This window comes from Geotrypetes seraphini, chromosome 14 (genome assembly GCF_902459505.1).
Source record: "Geotrypetes seraphini chromosome 14, aGeoSer1.1, whole genome shotgun sequence".
Classification (NCBI taxonomy): Eukaryota; Metazoa; Chordata; class Amphibia; order Gymnophiona; family Dermophiidae; genus Geotrypetes; species Geotrypetes seraphini.
Window position 1 is genome coordinate 56,483,494 of NC_047097.1, and position 21,397 is coordinate 56,504,890.

The 21,397-nt window shown below is 44.7% G+C and overlaps 1 protein-coding gene across 3 annotated transcripts in view; it reads left to right on the top strand.

Annotated features, from left to right (window-relative positions):
- The window catches only part of LOC117348660 (mucosa-associated lymphoid tissue lymphoma translocation protein 1-like), a 103,495-nt gene that overhangs the window by 39,611 nt on the left and 42,487 nt on the right, over positions 1 to 21,397 (top strand). For all 3 annotated transcript variants that reach the window (XM_033921016.1, XM_033921014.1, XM_033921015.1), the window contains 4 exons: positions 959 to 1,074; positions 12,083 to 12,201; positions 15,380 to 15,533; positions 17,222 to 17,403. In XM_033921016.1, coding sequence (XP_033776907.1) covers positions 1,065 to 1,074; positions 12,083 to 12,201; positions 15,380 to 15,533; positions 17,222 to 17,403 — 465 coding nt within the window. In that variant the 5' untranslated portion in view covers positions 959 to 1,064. The remainder of the gene's footprint in view (positions 1 to 958; positions 1,075 to 12,082; positions 12,202 to 15,379; positions 15,534 to 17,221; positions 17,404 to 21,397) is intronic.

The following is a 21,397-nucleotide window of genomic DNA, read 5'->3' on the forward strand; positions in this document are numbered from 1 at the left end:
ATTGTTGACTTATCTGGTGTCTTCATGACCAGAGCTTTTGACTTCTGATGCAGGCTCGTAAGCCAAAACATGATTAGTGTTGAGTCGAGTCACTGCTGTCACCATAAAGTTTACAGAAGGATCACTGCTGGTTTGGTTGTGTTTCCGTCAGCCCCGCTGTTGCTTCCCCGTTAGCATGGATCACCCCATCACCTAACTTTGGGCATTTTTAATTGAATTTCCCCCAGTGTGGCCCTGCCTCAGAATGCTTAAAATCTAAGTGGGTACCTGAAGCAGTGGGAAATAGAGACATACCCAAGGTTACAAAGAGTGTCAATTGCTGAAGCAGGATTTAAAATCTGTGCCCTTGACACTCAGCATAATGCTGTCCCCAAGAAAGCAGAAGTAAGTGGAGGCTTAATGACAATTGTCCTTTGATTTCATATGTGTCATGAAATATACACTTTCCCCTCTCCATTCGCGGTTTCGGCAATCGCGATTTCACATATTCGCAATTTTTTGGGAAGGGGGAAAAAAGAAACCTCCCCCCACAGTTTAGCCTTCTCCCCGGCGTCCCGGCCTTACCTGGTGGTCTAGCGTGCTTTCGGGGCAGGAGCGATCTTCCTACACTCCTGCCCCTTGTAAATCGCCAATAGGAAATGGCTGTGGGGAGTTCCCGTCGTAGTTTCAAGAGACTACGGGAACTCACGGCAGCTACATCATTTCCTATTGGCGATCTGCGCGGGGCAGGAGCGTAGGAAGATCGCTCCTGCCCCGAAAGCCCGCTAGACCACCAGGTAAGGCCGGGATGCCGGGGGGAAGGCAGGAGGGAGGCGGAGGTGGGTCAGAGCCGGACCAGAAGATATTCGTGGTAATTCACCATTCGCGGTCAAGCTCTGCCCCTATCCCCCGCGAATCCGGAGGTCCAGTGTAGATGTCTTGTAAGTCTAACACAAAATATTTCTCTTTTCCTCTGCAGCCTATCTTTCCTATGGAAGTGAGATTGGTGCAGTAACATAGACTGAGTCCCATGTTCCAGTTCACCACCATCGGCTGCGCTTGGCAGAACCAGCTGATGCGTCGTCATGCTGAAAGGTAAGTACCTTTTATTAATGCAGAAAATCAATAATAATATTTTAAGTTCTAATATGTTATTGATGATTCCACAGTTTCACAAAAAATGGCATATAGAGAAAAAAATTGAGTGCCTTGAACAGAAAAGCAGTTGATCATGTGATGTTTCAATTATATTGAACAATAGCAATAAAAACACAAGGTAACATTAAACACACACCTTGTGGAGAAATGAACTGTTTACTCTCTTAAAATTTTAATACTTGGATGTGCGCAAGGGTGGCCCTGGTTCCTGGCGGAAATTTCAGAGAATTTGGGCCCCTGTCTGGGACGGTCTGTCCCATAGAGCTAGAAGTTCTCTCTTGAACTTTTGACACTGGAGTGTTGGGGGGGGGAGGTGGGGGGTTGTTTTGGGTAGGGTGGGTCCTTTGGGAGGGGGAGGTCTGGGTTAGAGAGTTGCGTGGGGACAGAAATCCCACCCGCCCCCACCCGTCCCCGCCAAAGTCCCACCCGTCCCCGCGAGGAATCCCTCCGTCCCCACCCGTCCCCGCGAGGAATCCCCTCCGTTCCCGTGAGGAATCCCCTACGTCCCCGCCTGTCCCTATAAACTACAGAAATAGTTATTTCATTTAATTATGCTACTGAATTAAAGGCTCTGGTAGAAACCCATTTAAAAATAAGCAAAAAGACTTTATTAATTTGGAAATATTAATTGGGAAGAATACATACTTTGTAAACGGGTTTCTACCAGAGCCTCTAATGTTTATAAATTTTTATCAACACAACTAATATACTACTTTATCCTTAAGCAAAAAAAAAAAAAAAAAAAAGAATTTTTTTCCTACCTTTATTGCCTGGTTTCTGCTTTCTTCATGTTCTCATTCAATTCCTTCCATCCACTGCCTCTCTTCTCTCTGTGTCTTCCATTTGCTCTGTTACTGTGCCTCTCCCTTTCTCCCCCCTCCCAAATTGGTCTGGCACCCATCTTTTTCCCTCCGCTCCCCCCATAGTCTGGCACCTCTGTCTTCTTCCCTGCCAGCGTCTTCTTCCCATTCCCTCTTCCCCATTTCCTTTCAGTGTCCTTCTCCCCCACCATCTTCCCCATGTCCTGTCAGGCAGCATCCTTCTCCCCCCTCTGCCTTCCCCATGTCCTTTCAGCGTCCTTCTCCCCCCTCTGTCTTCCCCATGTCCTTTCAGTGGCCTTCTCCACCCCTGTTTTCCCCATGTCCTTTCAGTGGCATTCTCCACCCCTTTGTCTTCCCCAGTGCTTTCAGCGGCCTTCTCCCCCCTTAAGCGTCTTTTCTTCTCCACTCCACCTTTCCTCCCTCCCTGCCTCCACCTTTGTGGCGCTTTTGCACCCGACCGACAACAGAACAGGCCCGGTCGGACAAATCTCCCTGTCCTGTAGCCGCGAATCTAAATTACCTTCTTACAGCAGCTGGAGTAGTGAAGCTGCTGTAAGAGGTAATTTAGATTCGCGGCTACAGGGCAGGGAGATTTATCGGCCGGCCTGTTGTCGGTCGATCGGGGGACCTGACCGGCTGTGCACATTCTCCGGGGCGGACCGCCCCCTCCCCCCTCTTTCGTACGCCATTGCCTTCTCTCTACCTGCCCTGCTGCACACAGCCGACCGGAAGTCTTCCTGATGTCAGCGCTGACGTCGGAGGAAGGGAGGGCTTTGCTTAAGCCCTCCCTCCGACGTCAGCGCTGACATCGGGAAGATTTCCGTTCGGCTGTGTACTGCGACAGGGCAGGTAAGGAGAAGGAGACTACCCTCGCGGCTCGAGTGCACTGCGATCCAACCCCGCAGGAACCCCGCGACCCTCGGAGGCGTCCCCACGGGATCCCCGCGACCCTAGGGGGCGTCCCCATGGGATCCCCGTGACCCAAAGGGGGAACCCGCGGGATCCCCGTCATCCCCGTTCCCGTGCAGCTCTCTAGTCTGGGTCTTTAGGGCCTCCCTGAAGGATCAACAGGGAGGTTCTGGTGTTGTCTGCTGTTGACTTTGTACTGTTGTTTCGTTTCAAATGTATGTTTGTACTTTATTACAGTTTTCTCAATAAAAAAGAATTACATTTAAAAAAACCAAAAAAAAAAACCACACACACACAAATTTCGTCAAGTCTTCCCAAATTGTGTAAAAGGGTCTTTCTTGCTCTGTTTAGGCTACAGTTACTATGGGCTCCTTTTACGAAGGCGCATTAGGGCCTTAACGCGAGCTAAAATGCCGCACGCGCTAACCGCTACCGCCTCCTCTTGAGCAGGCGGTAGTTTTTCGGCTAGCGCGAGCTATAGCACGTGCTAATCCGGTGTGCGCGCTAAAAACGCTAGCGCACCTTCGTAAAAGGAGCCCTATGTGTGCTGTTGCATGGCTGGACACTAAGGGGTCTTTTTACAAAGGCGCGGTAGCGGTTTAACGTGCGGAATACCGCACGTTAAACCGCCTGCTGCGCTAGTACTTAACGTCTCCATTGACGAGGCGTTAGGATTTTAGGCTGTCGCGGGGGTTAGCGCGTGATGAAATATCCGACGCGCTAACCCCCGTAGCGCGCCTTGATTAAAGGAGCCCTAACATCATTAAAGTGCATTATTAATAAGAACATAAGAATAGCCTTACTGAATCAGACCAATGGCCCATCCAGCCCAGTATCCCATCTTCACAGTGGTCAATCCAGTTCACAAGTACCTGGCAAAAACCAAAATAATAACAGTATTCCATGTCACTAATCCAGGGCAAGCAGTGGCTTCTCCCATGTCTATTTCAACAGCAGTTTATGGACTTTTCCTCCAGGAACTTGTCCAAACCTTTCTTAAAACCAGCTACACTATCCGCTCTTACCACATCCTCTGGCAACGCGTTCCAGAGCTTAACTATTCTCTGAGTGGAAAAAAATTTCCTCCTATTGGTTTTAAAAGTATTTCCCTGTAACTTCATTGAATGTCCCGTAATCTTTGTAATTTTTGATGGAGTGAAAAATCGATCCACTTGTACCCGTTCTATTTCACTCAGGATTTTGTAGACTTCAGTCCTATCTCCCCTCAGCCGTCTCTTTTCCAAGCTGAAGAGCCCTAACCTTTTTAGTCTTTCCTCATATTAGAGGAGTTCTATCCCCTTTATCATCTTGGTTGCTCTTCTTTGAATCTTTTCTAGTGCCACTATATCTTTCTTGAGATAAGGAGACCAGAACTGAACGCAGTACTCCAGGTGAGGTCGCAACATGGAGCGATACAGAGGCATTATAATATCTTGTCTTGTTAACCATCCCTTTTTTTAATAATTCCTAAAAAACATAGTAACATAGTAAATGACGGCAGATAAAAACCCAGGTGGTCCATCCAGTCTGCCCAACCATACATGCTCCATAAATTAATTTAGTCTAAATAGTCCTTTTTCTTAGACATTTCTGGGCCAGAAACCCAGAGCCCTGCCCAGTAGTGTAGTTAGGTTCCATCTACTGGAGTCTCCATCAAAGCTCACTCCGGCCCATCTTACCCATCTCAGCCATCGAAACCCTCCCCAGCCCGTCCTCAACTGAATGTCCACACACAGGACACAGGCTGTGCAAGCCTGCCCAGTACTGGCCTTAGTTCCTTCAGTGTATACCCACTATTTACTGATTAGAGATCCTCTTTGTTCATCTCATGCTTGTTTGAACTCTGTCACCGTTTTCTTCTCCACCACCTCCCTCAGGAGTGCATTTCACGCATCAACTACCTTCTCCGTAAAGAAGAATTTCCTACCATTAATCTTGAATCTACCACCCATCAATCTCAAATTATGCCCTCTGGTTTTACCATTTTCCTTTCTCTGGAATAGATTTTGTTCTACGTTAATACCTTTGAAGTATTTGAACGTCTGGAACATATCTCCCCTATCCCTTCTTTCTTCTAGGTTATACATATTCAGGGCTTCCAGTCTCTCATACATCTTCTGGCACAAACCTACCATTTTCGGCGCCTTCCTCTGGACCGCTTCAAGTCTTTCTATATCCTTCGCCAGATGAGATCTCCAAGATTGAGCACAATATTCCAAGTGGGGCCTCACCATCGACCTGTGCAGGGGCATCAACACCTTCTTTCTTCTACTAGTCCCGCCTCTCTCTATACAGCCTAGCATCCTTCTGGCAACAGCCACCACCTTGTCTCTTCACCTTTAGATCTTCAGACACTATCACCCCAATGTCCCTCTCCCCATCCGTGCATATCAGCCTCTCACCTCCCAGCACATACAGCTCCTTAGGATTTCTAATCCCCAAATGCATTACTTGCACTTCTAAGCATTGAATTTTAGTTGCCAGATATTAGACTATTCTTCTAACTTTTGCAGATCCTTTTTCATGTTTTACACTCCCTCCTCGGTGTCTACTCTGCTTTTTTGACCTCCGCCACACATTGGGCGAAAGATTTCATTGTATTGTCTACAATGACACCCAGATCCCTTTCTTGGGCGCTAACCCCCAAGATGGACCTCCAGCATCCGGTAACTGTGATTTGGGCTATTCTTCCCAATATGCATCACTTTCTCTAAATTTTTGTTGTGTTTAAAGAATGAGTTTAAATATTGCTTCCTTCCTGGGAAGTGAACAGGCGTCTTCCCATCCACCTTTAATAAAATATAATTTGTTTCACCGTTGAGTGTGTGGGACTTGTCTTACTTGGCCCCTCAGCCTGATCTTGCACACAGTACCACAATGATATTTTACCTTGATATTTGTAACGTGCCTCTAATTGTTTTTAATAAGGTGTATCATCAAATTTTACTAATTAATAATGTTAAAAATACCAGGTCATGCATGTGGGCTGCAAAACCCTAGGGAAACAGTCCAATATAGAGCAGTGATTGTCACTGTTTTTCCAGTGGGGGCAAAAAAAACCCCAACTCAGTATGAGAGGAAAGAGTTTAGTTGAGCAAAATGAACAGCACATTGAGCACAAGGGGATTCCCCCCCTCCAGTGACACAGGTGGCACGGTGCCTTCCCCCTTTGATGCTGCTTACTCACATCTAGAGTGACTTGTAAAATTAAAACAAAGTCTACTCCCCACACTCTCTCTTTCCCTAAGTCTATATCCCCTGCACATTCTCTTTCTATGTCCCTCAGCCCATAACCCTCCCACCCCCCCACCCCCACACACACAAACACAGCTCCTCTCCCCTACACTCTGTTCTCCAGTCGAACCCTCCAGTCTCAATCCCACCCATCATTCTTACTATCAGCCTTCATCATCTTGTATCTACTTTCAACCCCTTCAAGCTGGCCAGTTTTCGAATCCCTCCCCCCCCCCCCCCCCCCATATGTTCTGCAGAAACTTTTTTGACTTCTGGAACAGCTCTTCCGTTTTTGTCCAGTATCACATGAGTCTTCAGTGAATTTGAACTGAGCGGTGCTCTGATTTCTTTACTTCTCTTTCACTCTTGTGAGAAAAAAAATGGGAGTTTGGGAAGCGTGAGGTTCACGCTTAAAGAGAGTGACATGGCACAGGTAGAAAACGGAACAGCTGTTATGGAAGCAATGCTAACAGCAAATTTTGGGACAAGGAGGGGGAAAGTGCAAATGAGGAAAGAGTCATGGGACCACACTTATGGTTAGTGGGGGCTGCCACTAGACCCTGAGCCTTGCAGTGAAGAACGCTGGTATACAGAGTGAAGTTCTGTGTATGAAAGAGTGGGTCCTGGGGTGATCCTGTCTGATAATCGTAAGGTAGCCAAACAGGTAGAAAAGATAATGGTAAAAGCCAGAAGGTGCATAGGAAGAAGAATGGTCTGCAGGAAATAGGAGGTTATAATGCCCCTATATAAGTCTTTGCTAAGATCCCATTTAGAGTACTGTATATAATTCTGGAGTCTGAGCCTTCAAAAGGGCATAAACAAGATGGTATCAGTCCAGAGGGCAGCTACTAAAATGGTCAGTGGTGTTTATCACAAAGCGTATGGGAGCATACTTATTCTTTTTTTTTTTTTTTTTTTTAATATCTTTATTCATTATGAAGCAAAAAAATAAGTGCATCAATATTATACAATCATATTACACTATAATAGCACCTACATTCAATCAAAATTATAATCCATGACAAATATATATATATCCCCCCCATCTTCATATTCAAAAATTACACTCAAATTAAAAATATTTTCCAACCCATCTGGACGTGCATGATCAAAGGGCAAAATCAACAATCACTCTTTGCAAAATTTTGTCAATGGCTCCCAAACATCTAGAAACTTCTTGTAATGCCCCTGTTGTATATCCATAATACGTTCCATTTTAAAGACGTGACACAGAGACTCCCCCGAAAAGATATAGTTTAACCGATCCCAGTTTTTCCAATTCCTTAAAATAAGCTGTATGGCAACCCCTGTCATACTTAAAGATCTCAATATATATACTTTGGAAGAAAGACGGGCGAGGGGAGATGTGACAGTCATTCAGATACCTCCATGGCATAAATGTAGTCTCTTTCGGTTGAAAAGCAGCTCTGGAACGAGGGACGTGGGATGAAGATGAAAGAGACTCGGGAGTAATCTTGTGCAGTCTTTGATCTTGAGTCTTCTGGATTACTGTAATATTGTCCATTTAGCCTCACACAAAAGGAATATCAAAAGACTGCAACTCATCCAGAATACTGCTGTCCGATTGATTTTTTTAGTTGAAAAAAACAGACTGTGTGACAAAGTATTATCAGATACTGCAATTGAAGTGCGGATATTTTTCAAATTGGGATGTTTTTGCTTTAAAATGTTGTCTGGTCTTCTGCCAAATTATTTTACTGATCATTTCAAATTAGTATATTTACATTTCCTTCAGTAAAAGGTTGTGTTTACGAGCATTTTTTTCCAAAGAATTTTGGCTAACCAAGTAACATTATGGGATAAGAATTTCGGTAAACTATTACAGGGTTTTGACTCTTACCAGGATTTTAGAAAGGTACTGAAGACCTACTTGTATGATAAATTTCATAAATGAGTTTACAATCTGTTATGCTTGTTTAACTTTTTTATTTTTGTGAACCGCTTTGAACTGAAAGGTATAGCGGTATAGTGGTTTTTTTATGTTATGTTATTTAAAGGAAATATTTATTTATGGAATGCATGGAACAGTCTCCCAGAGGAGGTAATGAAGACAAAGACGGTATTTGAATTCAGGAAAAATAGAATAAGCACAGAGGATGTCTGATGGAGACTGTAGAGCTTAGTAGTTGATATGGTTTGGCTTTATGGTCACTGTCTACCATCACGTTCTCTGTAATCTTTTATGCTAAAAAGACTAATGTAAAATTGAATGTGAGAGGTTCTTTGGGGGTAGCGTGATTGGAAGATTGAGGAACCAGACAATATCAGCAATATAAAAGAGTGGATTTAAAGATTCACTTAATAAAGGTTTTCTCTGTTAGATACATCGAGGACTGGAAAGTTCCGCTAAGGAGGGGATGGGAGAACAGAATGGGGACTTTGGGGATTCATGTGAGGTAAATAGCTCAGTTCCAGCCACACATCTCCCCGATAACATCAGTCTAAGAAATAAAGATTTTTTTTGTGGCTTAACAGAGGAAACTTGCAGAAAATATGGAGTTAAAAATATTTGCTCTCAGCACAGGCACGTTAAATCTGCAGTGAGGGAGGAGGCAGTTTTCTTGCACACTCCCTCCCTTGCCCTAGCTCCGCCCCTCAGAAGTATCAACATTATGGTATGGGCGGTACATTTCAGATAACCTTTCTCTGCCGGTGAACACCTCCGAAAACTACTTTCTCATTGCGGGTATGAAAGGATTACAATTACTCATCTGTCAACCACTTCAAAATGAACAATACGCAACACAAATCTTATAGTGTAGAGCAGAGGTTCATGTACCCCAGGGGGTATGCGTATCATTGGCAGAGGGCATGTGGCACCCCATGTCTCCTGCCCTCCTTCTGCCGCTGCTACCACTGCTGTCTTCCACCCTCTATTCACTGCCACTAATGTTACCATATGGCTCCAGAAAAAGGAGGACGGATTGAGACATCCAGGGTTTACTTCCGTTGCTTTCAATGGAATTAAAACCCAGATTGCTCAATCCGTCCTCCTTTTTCTGGAGCCATATGGCAACCCTAACCGCCACCATGGTTTTCCCTCCCCTACCCCTGGACTGGCAGCAGCTCACTGTGTGTTTATATCCCTACACAGCTGCCAGTAGCATTAACAGTTCCCCTCAGGGTCTTTGCTAGGCCAGGACCGCCTCTGAATTTGTCACTTCGTCCGGCCTAGCATAGGCTCCAAAGCTGCCTAAGGGAATCTCTAACTGTAACACTACTGGCATCTGAGCAGGGAACTAAATGCACACAGTGAGCTGTTACTGAGGGGTAAGGGGGGGTAGGTTCTGCTGGACCTGCGGGGAGGGAAAGAGAAGGGACTTGCCCAGGGTCACAAGGAGCAGCACTGGGATTTGATCCCACCACCTCTGGGTACAAAGGCAGCAGCTCTACCTCACCTCAGGCAGGGCTTTGGACATTTTACAGTCATTGATATGTGGTGAGGTGCAAGAAGAGCTTGTTGATCTTATAACTCCCAATCAAACGAGACAGCAAAATCAACAAGCTCTCTGAGAGAAAGAGAAGGGAAGAATGGTTGAGGACAGATGGTATGTGACGTTGTGTGAGAGAGAGAAGTGAAGTGCAGAGTGGCTGAGGAGAGGTGAGAAAAAAATACAGAACTAACAAAGTGGAAAAATCGCTGGACTAAGTGTATAGCCCTCGATGGAGTCTGCCCCAGCTTTGTTGGCTGGGCTGGGAATTTTTCAGCAGCCCCTCGTATGAATTAAGGAATAAATATGCAGTGGTCGGCCATTTTTGGCCCACCACTAGCATTATTCCTGGATATTCAGTGCTGGCACTGGCACTGAATATCCAGGCACTGGCATTGAATATCTAGGCATTCATGGCCATCTAACCTTAAGAGGTTAATACAGGCACTGAACCGCACAAGGATAGGCCTGCGTTATATTTGGTTCTGTTTATGTGGCTGCCTTATTCCTTTGGTCTCCAATGCGCAGCCCCTGAAGTCTTTCATTGCGGCCCTCAAACAGTTGGCTAAAATGCTCTTCAAATCCTGTCAATATGTTAATTTTTTTTTTAATGTATTTTTTAAATTAAATTTATAATAATAATATATAGAGAAAGAACCAAATATTGATTAGGACATGATACATTCTAGCTGTACAAGCCAAGCAGAGTATATGAAGAAATTAACGTAAACAAGGCAATACAATACAAGCAGATATCTCATTTCAAAACAGATACAATGCGTTAATTTTAGTCTTGCCCACATGATATACGGTAGTAACTGCAAACAATCTCTTCAAGTGTGTTACTCAGGTGTCTCATTTATGGAATTCGCTACTGTTGACAATCCAAAATAAAGTGAGAACAGTTAAGCTTTGGAACATGTTGCCAGAAGATGTGATAAGAGCAGTTAACGTAACTAGATTTAAAAAAAAAAAAAAGGTTTGGACAAGTTCCTGGAGGAAAAGTCCATAGTGTTCTATTGAGATAGACATGGGGGAAGCCATTGCTTGCCCTGTGATCAGTAGCATGGAATGGTGTTACTATTTGGGTTTTTGCCAGGTACTTGTGACCTGGATTGGCCATTGGAGGAACAGGATACTGGGCTAGATGGGGACCATTGGTCTGACCCAGTGCAGCTATTCTTATGTTTAATACTCAGTCTGAATAAGCAGGTCAAGGCAGATTGTAGGCTTGAAATCTTTTGGAGGCCCTTGGGTATTTCTCATATTCACACTAAAGCCCTCTACATGAAAAATAATGTTCCTGACTTACAAGACCAAAACTTCCGGCCAACCTGATTTTATTAACAGGCTGCTTATCCGCCATACCCTCCATCGCACATTATGTTCATCTAATCAAAACTTGCTATGCATCCCTTCTTTAAGATACATTAACACTATGCGCACTAGCATATTTTTTGTCATGGCCCCTACCATCTGGAATTCAGCACCAAATTATATAAGAGAAATTACATCCCTGGATAAATTTAAAAGTAACTTGAAGGCCTTTCTTTTTAAAGATGCATTCAGTGTATAATAGTCCTTTTAAGGACGGTAACGGAAATCTGTTCCTTGCCATATTTTAATCATGTTAGCTTATCTTACATTATTCTAGACTATTTATATTTTGTTCCCCTTCCTTTTTGTTTTGTTCCTTTTCCCCCTCTTTCTCTTTATGCAAATTGTATTTCTGCCCTTCTCCATCTTGTATCGGTACGTTAATGTCTGTCAGTGCGTTTGATTGTTTGTGGCATTGTTTGTAATCTGTTTTTAACGTACCTTCTCTTTACACTTTGTTTTTATATTATGTAAAACCGCTTTGAATTTTAATAAGGCGGTATATCAAATAAACCTGAAAAAGGTTGGAGACCGCTGCCTAATGCAGTTAGGCATTGAGTATCGGCACTTAACTGCATAAATGCCAACTCGCTCACACGGTGACGCAGCGAGGGTGAGAGGCACCCGGGATAGTGGAGCCCCTCCCCCACCCCCCTCCTTCCCTGTACCTCTTTAACATTCTCGGCGCAAGTAGAAACCCCAACCTGCCGCTCGTGCCGGCTTCGGCTCTTCCTCCGACGTCGCTTCCTAGGCCCGGGTCCAGGAAGTGATGTCGGAGGAAGAGCCGGTGTTGGTGCGAGCAGCAGGTTGGGGGCTGTTGCTCGCACCGTGAACGTTAAAAAGGTACGAAGGAAGGAAAGGGGTGCGCCCGTGGTAGAGGGGGGCAGGGAGTGGTGGGGGGACGGAGAGGAGGGCAGGTGCTGGCGCCTCCACCAAGATGGCGTCCGGGGTCCCTCCCCCCCCCTTAATATGCCACTGCACCCACAAATTTAGTCAACATTTTCCAGAACTGCTTCTGTTTCATGGTTCAGTGTTGAACCCAAGTCTTTCTCGAGCTCTGTTTTGTGTCACTTGCATTGCTGAAGGCTTATCCAGTGGTTCCTTTCGGTACAAACAGTGAGTTTAGCATGGTTGTACTTTGTATATTTGCAGAAATCCTTATCACTGAACATCCAGTGAGTGCCTGTGTCCCTGCTGGCTATCCCCTCACCTTACGCTGCAGGGCTGAGGGACCTCCATCGCTGCAGTTCCAGTGGTTTCAGCAGGCTAAGGTAAGGCTGGAGAAATCCAACTGTGCTGTTAATAGAGACTAGTGAGATCCCCTTATTGCACCCATTACTCAGGGGCCCTTGTACTTAACACGCTATAACACCACATTTTAACGTGTGGCAAGCCCAAAACGAACACTGTATCAAGAAGGGGTGTTCCCACAATTTTTTTTTTATTGCAAGTAAACACGTAGATCTGTGTGTAGATGGATAAATATGTGGATCGTGCTCCAAATTTTGTGATTGCTCCATACCGCTTCCTATTTGAGAGGCATTGAAGGGCAAATTCTATAAGAAGCGCCCAGAAGTTAGACGCCTAATTAGGCACTGTTCAGCGCAATTCTAGGAAAATCGGGGGCTATTTAGTGAATCGCGCTGAGCGGCACCTATTTTGGAGGCGCCCAATAAATAGGGCCCGCTCTAGGCGCAACTAAAAGTTAGCGCTTAAGCACACTTAAGAGCAGCGATTCTGTAAGAAGGCGCCTAACACGTGGCCACGCCCACGCCTAACATGTATAGCGCCTAGTTATTTGAAGGCCGCCTAAATTTTTAAAGGCGCCTTGTTACAGAATCGTGTTTTCTTGATAGGCGCCTAGGTTTCGATCAGTGCTGATTAAAAAGCTTAATTGAGCTTGTTGTTCGATTTAGATAGGCGCCTCTCTAGTTGGGCGCCTCCGAAATAGGTGCCTAACTTTAGGCGCTGGTTACAGAATTTGGGCCTGAGTGCTCTCATAGTAACAGTGCATTAGTCATTTAGGCCACCGACGAGAATGGAACTTAGCACGATTCTACAAGGTGCATGTACCTTTGATAAAATCACACCATAAAACCAGAAGCAGCTAACTCCAATCGTTAATTACTTATCAAATCTATTTATTAAATCTTTCCCACTAGTACCATAAATATATTTTTATATTTTCTAAATACACTTCTCCCCAACGGTTTCGCAGGGGATAGGGGCAGAGCCGGACTGCGAATGGTGAAATACCGCGAATATCTTCTGGTCCGGCTCTGACCCACTCCCGCCTTCCCCCCCGGCATCCCGGCCTTACCTGGTGGTCTAGCAGGCTTTTCGGGGCAGGAGCGATCTTCCTACGCTCCTGCCCCGTGCAGATCGCCAATAGGAAATGGCTGCCATTTCTCGAGACTACGGCGGGAGCTCACGGCAGCCATTTCCTATTGGCGATCTACACGGGGCAGGAGCGTAGGAAGATCGCTCCTGCCCCGAAAAGCCTGCTAGACCACCAGGTGAGCCCGGGATGCCGGGGGAAGGCTAAACTATGGGGGGGGGGTTTCTTTTTTTCCCCCTCCCCCAAAAATCACGAATATGTGAAATCTTGATTGCCGAAACCGCGAATGGGGAGGGGGAAGTGTATGCTTATTCCCCCACTCGAACAAAACACAAAACATTTCATTATCCAACACCAGTTTGCAGCCTGAGTATACACCCCCCACTGCGTAGAAAACCTGGAGCGTCAGTCCCTCAATGTCCAGTCTTTCCAAGTCCAGTCATTGAAAGTATCGCTGTTAATTTCATGCTCCTGTGACGATCATAAAATCGTGTCACTTTGAGTTCATCTTTGATGACAAAATAATATTCAGCCCGCCCACTGCACGCCAGCGCATTGCGTAATGTGATAAGGATTTAGGCCCGCAGGGATCTCAAAGTCCCTCCTTGAGGGCCGCAATCCAGTCGGGTTTTCAGGATTTCCTCAATGAATAGGCATTGAAAGCAGTGCACGCACATAGATCTCGTGCATATTCATCGGGGAAATCCTGAAAACCCGACTGGATTGCGGCCCTCAAGGAGGGACTTTGAGACCCCTGGTTTAGGGCCAAGGAAAACCAGCCCTAAATCCCTGCACTTAACTTGCGCACGCGTAACTGTGTGCCTAACTTTTACGAATACCCATGATCCACCCACGCCCCTCCCCTGGCTACATCCCCTTTTCAAATTCACGCACTAGAACTGGCGCATACTTTTTATAGAATTGCACCTTCCGAGTCGTGCGCGTAACGTTTAATTAGTGTCAATTATGAGGTGTTAATTGCCAATTAGCGGCGCTGAGTACATTTGTCAACAGTTAAGTTGTGCGCACAGTTCAGTTGTGCGCACTGACTTGCGCATGCACCGTAAGGTGCTATACTACTCCTACTTATCACTTATATAGCACTGAAAGGCGTACACAGCACTGCACATTTTGACATTTATAGACAGTCCCTGCTCAGAAGAGCTTACTATCTAACTTGGACAGACATCGAATAACATATAAAATTGCTCTGCTTTCTTTCAAAATCCAAAACACCAGCGAACCTGCCTTCATACATAAATCCTCATCCCTCCTGATCCTTCGAGAATCTTAAGATCAGCATCTCAACACCTTCTTCACATACATACCACCTTATTAGTACTCACGGGGTTACTTCATTAGGGATCACAGCCCCTTCTATCTGGAACTCTTTACCTCCATACATTAGGGCTGAACAAAATTTAGACAAATTTAAAGGAAACCTTAAATGCTTCCTTTTTAAAGACGCATTTGAATGCTAAATGACCTCAGGGTCCGTCCTAGCTGATAACTGAATTGATCCCTTTAATATCATCTCTCTTTCAAGGCTTTCTTCACCATCCTTCTGTTTTTTTTTCCCCCTTATTTGTTTTATTTGTTTCCTTTTCTTTTAATTTGTATTTCTTCCACTTTATGTCATATGTCCCAGTCAATAATAAGTATGTTAAACGTCCTCCCCTTTTTATATTTTATATTGTAAAACGCTTAGAATTATGATTAGCGTTTCATCAAATTTTAAAAAACTTTGAAGACATGACAGAGGGTAGGAGTTGGGAATCGAAAGCACTCTCAAAGAGGTGGGCTTTTAAATGGACTATGTGTAACCCACTATGTGGCTTATGCTTCTACGGCCATTCTTCAGCCATGCCACGTCCCTTGGATGAAAAATTTGGAAAAGTTCAGTAATGTACAGTTTAATGCACGGAAACAGGCAAACCCCTTAACAGGGTTGCCCAGCAGTGTGTTTCTGCATGTTAATCTCCCGTAAAGGGCTTAACACTGTTTAGCAAAAGGAGTCCTTAATGTCCCTGTGTGTCCTCTCATTTGGTAAGTTGGGTTATTAATCAGTGTGGTTGGCATTCTGCATTCAGTGGCTCTTCCGTCTCCTTTAGTTTCCCTGCTGTCAGATTCCTGGTGCCACTCAGCCGGACTTGTTCGTCGTGGCACAGGAGACCCAATTGTACATCTGCAGGGTCCACGACCAGCACAACAACTCCAAATTCAGTCAGTGGGTCAAGGTCAAGGTCCTGCAAAACGTGGCTAAAGGTAGGAAGACGCTTGCGACACTTTTATCCTGATGCGTCATATCCTGTGGATATGAGAAAATTTCAAGTGCTGGGATTTTAGAAGCATTCCCTGAGTTTCAGGGTGCTCTGTGATGAAAACAGAATGAAGCATTTATGGGAGCCATTTATCTCTGTCACTTTAATTTGTGAGGTTTTTTTCTAGTTTTGTTGGCATTTAATCGGTGGCTTAGTGAGGGTGAGAGGCGCCCCTCCCCCGCCCTCCCACTCCTTCCCGCCGCACATCCCCCCTCCCTTCCCTTCCTTTCCCCCTAACCTCTAGTTGAAGTTGTTGCTCACGGAGGTCAACAACGTGCGCCTCACAGTCACGACCCCGTCGGCTCTCCCTCTGATGTCACTTCCTGTGCGCATCGCTAACATCCTAGAGGTAGGCGCTAGTAAATTAGGCCAGGTTTTACTGGTGCCTAACTGAGACACCTAGCAGCACCTAAGTCAACTACGCCTATTCTCTGCCCCCCCCCCAACCACACCTACTTTTCGGGTAGATGGTAATAGGCGGGGTAGGGCGCCTCGACGTAGGCATTGTTAGGTGCCTCGCAGATATCCGCACACAACCTTCATTAGTAATTTTAAAAATTGGTTTTAATCAATTTTTAATGACGTGGTCAATTGCCACACCATTTAATAAATTAAAAAGCAATTTAGTTGCTCGCTAAAACGGCTAACGCACCTTTGTAAAAGAAAGGGGGTTAGTGTTCTGTATTTATAAATATATGTACTTTTTAACTTTTGGATGTACACCGCCTTGAAATTTCATTTGGCGGTATAACAAATTTTAATGAAACTTGAAACTTTTAACAAACTGCATCAAAAAGTGGCCTTGGTGCTTGCTTATATGGGTCATTCCTCACGCTTAGGCCATTTTTATTGCATGGGTAAAATGGCTACTTTTTCCATCTTTTGAAATAATGGCTATTCGTGGATTTTGCCATTAGCACAGGAGCCCCTACTGCGCTAATCACACCCTAATCCAAAATGTGGCCCTGCAAAGTGTTTGATTTGAGACCACTGCTCTAAGCCGAGTTCTCTACTTTACAGTCCTGCCAGTGGGGGGGTGCTGTTTCACTACCACATTTTCAATAGTGAGGGACAGGCAAGCCAGAGAACCTGCCTGTCCCTAGTGATTGAAAACACAGTATTGAAGCATCAGTTCCCTGCTAGCAGCAATGCAGTTGGAGGACTCCTACTCAGTTTAGATCAGTGGTCTCCAACTCAAACCCTTTGCAGGGCCACATTTTGGATGTGTAGGTACTTGGAGGGCCTCAGAAAAAATAGTTAATGTCTTATTAAAGAAATGACAATTTTGCATGAGGTAAAACTCTTTATAGTTTATAAATCTTTCCTTTTGGCTAAGTCTTAATAATAATATTGTAATTTATAGCTAAAGAGACCAGCTATTCTTTCAAAGATTTGTTCAGGTATGCATACTGATGGTTAGATTGAGTAAACATTTGATCCCTTGCATCTGGGTTTTAAAAAAATCAAATCATCAGACATACACGGAGTATATTCCATTATCCACAGCTCAGGGTCAGAGGCAATATCAAACATACTGTTTTATGAATAGTGGCTCGGAGGGAAAAGTGGTTTCCTTGTTAAAGCTTATAGCATATTGTCTGCAATCTGTTTCTGCTTTCTGCTGACCCCCAGATCTGTTGCCAGTGAGGTGGAAAGGAGAACCAATCTTAGCCGTAAACCCTAAAAGAGCGACTGTGAAGGCCAGGAAACAAGTGGTGCTGAAATGCCTGGCCTTCGGGATACCAGCCCCAGACTATCAATGGTACCACAATGGAAACCATCTGCACTGTGGGAAGAAGAAGGCAGAACTCACGGTAATCTCCATTCTAGGTTCCTTGTAGACATGGACAGAGTAATTCTATTAAGGGGCACTTCCTTTTTAGGAGCCAAAAAAATACCTATTTGGAACTTGTTCTATAAACTAAAGTAGGCACCTATCCAGTGGCGTAGTAAGGGCGGGGGGGAGGTCTTGGGAAAGGCACCGGCACCCATCCACATCTCATCCCCCCCTTCCCCCACACTTCTTTAATGTTTGTGGCGCGAGCAACAATCTCAGCCTGCGTTGGCTCGTCCTCTGACTTCACTTACTGGACCTGCACCTAGGAAGCGACATCAGAGGAAGAGCCGACGCTGGTGCGAGCAGCAGGTTGGGGGCTGCTGCTCATGCCGTGAACGTTAAAGAGGTACGGGGGAAGGGAAGGGTCAGGCGTGTGCGGTAGTAGGGGGAAGGGAAGGGGCGCCTTTCACCCTCGCTACGCCATCTCACCTACCCCCCTGATATTCAGCGGGTGACAACATTTTTTTGAAACACCGAGGGCTCCTTTTACCGCCGGCCACTACCACCTCCTCTTGAGCAGGTGGTAGTTTTCCAGCTAGCGCAGGGGTTAGTGCGTGATGAAAAGTCGCGCGCGTTAAAGCCGCTACTGCGGCTTCGTTAAAAGGAGCCCTGAGTGTCGCTGGCTAGATTAGCGCTGGATATTCAGTGTTGGGCTGCTGGCGCTTATAATAATAATAATAATAATTTATTCTTAAATACCGCCAAACCATCAGTTCAAGGCAGTTCACAACAAGAAGCTGGACAAACAGTGAATTACGTATTTGATGCTCATGCGTGTTTCTCAGAAAATACACATTTCAATTACCGTATTGTCTCGTGTATAATGCGTACCCCAACTTTTTAAAAAGAACGTAATACAAAAAAACTGTATACCTATGTATAAATCACAGGCATAATTGTTGATGTCCCTTTAATGTAAATGCGGCACAGCATAAGCTATGCATGTTAAATCTTTGACAAGTGCTACAATTACTGGATAGGAAATTTAAATTCGGAACACATTGCGCTCGCCTGAAATGCAAAAGTTTTCCCCAAGAGTCTCTTGCTGCGACATGCAAGTTCTGGCTGCCATTCAGCTGGTGCCCACATAGATATTTTTATGTTTTCAAACCCTCCCTTCCTGGCCTCTCAATTAGTTCCTACTACTACTAATCATTTCTAAAGCACTAGTAGACATACACAGTGTTGTACATATTATAATGCAGGTATTTTGTCTGTCTGTAGTGGCCTTTTTTTTATTGATCCTGGGGCAATGGTGTGTGGGATGACTTGCCCAGGGTCATGGGGAACGGCAGTGGGAATTGAATCCAGTTCCCTAGGATCAAAGTCCGCTGCACTAACCATTAGCTAATTCTCCAATCACTCCCCTCACTCCAACCCCCTACCTCCCAGGCCAGCATGCTCCAAGGCTTTCTCTTGTCTCTCACCCTTGATCCCCCCTCATGTCTAGATAGCATAAGTAAAAGGGAGAGTAACATACATAGTAACATAGTAGATGACGGCAGATAAAGACCCGAATGGTCCATCTAGTCTGCCCAACCTGATTCAATCTAAAAATTTGTTGGGTTTTTTTTTCTTCTTAGCTATTTCTGGGCATGAATCCAAAGCTCTGCCCGGTACTGTTCCTAGGTTCCAACTACTGAGGTCTCCGTCAAAGCTCACTCCAATAGATGGCATGGATGGGAAGACTGAATAGCCAATATGGTCTTTATCTGTCTTCATTTTATTTATTTTAAGAATTTTATATCCTGTATTATCCAAAAATCTAAACGGGTTAGAAAATAACCTATACATTATAAAATCATATGTGCAAAAAAACAAAACAAAACCAAAACAGTACTCAAAAACAAATAAAACTTAAATCAGATAATCGAATAGATCTCAAAAATTTCTGTATCGCATCTTATTCAAATGCCATCTAAAAAGGATAAGTTTTTAACTTCTTCCTGAATAACATCACTGAAGTAATCTGCCTAAGGGAAAGATTATTCCACCATGTGGAACCCATGGTAAAAAAATAAAAAGGTTCTGGAATGATCCTCCTCAAGTTGGATTTGGTGGAATGAAAGTACATCAAGTAACAACTTTTCCTGAGATCATAGATTTCTGTTAGGATGATGAATTTCATTATTTATTTATTTATTCAATTTTCTAGACCGTTCTCCCAAGGGAGCTCAGAATGGTTTACATTAATTTATTCAGGTACTAAAGCATTTTTCCCTGTCTGTCCCGGCGAGCTCACAATCTATCTAAAGTACTGGGGCAATGGGGGGGGGGGGGATTAAGTGACTTGCCCAGGGTCACAAGGAGCAGCGTGGGTTTGAACCCACAACCCCAGGTTGCTGAGGCTGTAGCTTTAACCACTTCGCCACACACTCCACAATTTTTGTTTATGGGCAGTAAAAACAAAATTGTCTTACCTTCCAGAGTTTTTTTGGGCATTGTTTACAAGTGAAATGAGGTGCCCATTAGACAATGACACGGTGACAAAATTCATCACCGTTCCCATCCCCGCGGATAACCTTGGGAAATAATCCCATGTCATTTTCTAGTGTCTATTTCAGCCTCGGTCCTTCTACACCAGCATTCTTCAAAGCAAAGCTTGCGGGTCAGTGGTTGAGGCCATTCATACTCTGATTCTTATGGGAGCCAAGGATAATGAAGCCATTGTGACATCACTGATGTGATTGGCTCTTAGGCACTGGTGGAATGAGGCATTATGACATCACAATATCTGCTCTGGATACCAGAGACTGTCATTCTGTAGAGTCTGTTTCAACCTCAGTCCTTCTACACCAGCATTCTTCAGAGCAAAGCTTGAGGGTCAGTGGTTGTGGCCATTCATACTCTGATTCTTCCCTCTCTCCTTAAAGAATGACATGAAGATGGTTTCCCGCAGTTATCCATGGGGACGGGAACGGTGATGAATTTTGTCACCATGTCATTCTCTAGTGCCCATGGTTTGACTTAATTCCCAAAAGCATGCTGAAATATGCCTTATATGCATTGCACAACTTAGCAAATGCTTCTGTGGAGTACTTTTCCCCTCTTGTCTTGATAAATTGGTCCACGTACACAGCAAAACTTATCTGCTGGATGTTTGCGCCTTAGTAAAAGGGCCCCTAAGTTTCCTCAGCTTGGGAATTAATCTGGAATGTTCTGCAGAAAAGGAAAATTTTAAAATATCAAATGTCCTGGTTACAAAAGAAAATGCAATGGGAATGATAGCCTTTTTCTATACTTTTGTGGCATGGGCAATTAAGAAAGAACACTTATTACCCAGGAGCAAAAATAAAATAAAATTTTGTTACATAGAGACACCTTGACACTGCAATTGGAGCATTATACTCTTTCAGTGGGTACTCGCAGCTACGGACACTTTATTGGCTGAAGCCAACGCTTCTGCCATACAACTTTTGTTTGGTGGCACAGGCATTAATTTTGACATGCCTAGATTATTGTAATATGCTTTACTAGTCTTTAAGCCCGTTACATTAACGGGTGCTAGAATACTGTTCACCCTCTATGTTGCCCCTTCCATTCACTGCCCTCTCTTCTCTTTCCATCTCTCTCTCTCTCCCATATGGCCTCTCTCCATCTCCTCCTTCCTTTTGCCTTGGTCTGGCATACCTTCCTCCTTCCCTCCAAGCCATTCTCTCCCCCTCTGCTCCCTTTCCTCATTTAACTACTTCATTGGTCAGCAGCAGCATTCACAATTCATTGCTGTTGCTGACTTCAAGTCTTCCTCTCTGGCCGGTCCTGTCTTCATGAAAACAGGAAGTAGGCAGGACCGGCCAGAGAGGAAGGCCTGAAGCCAGCAACAGCAGCGAAATGTAAACGCTGCTGCTGCCTGAAGCACCCGAGGCAGACACTTCTCTCCCCTCCCAGCCCAACCCCCGCTGACTCTGCGACCCTCCTAGCAAGACTTTAATATCAAACCTCCCTCCAGCGTTGGCAGTCGCTGCTTTGGC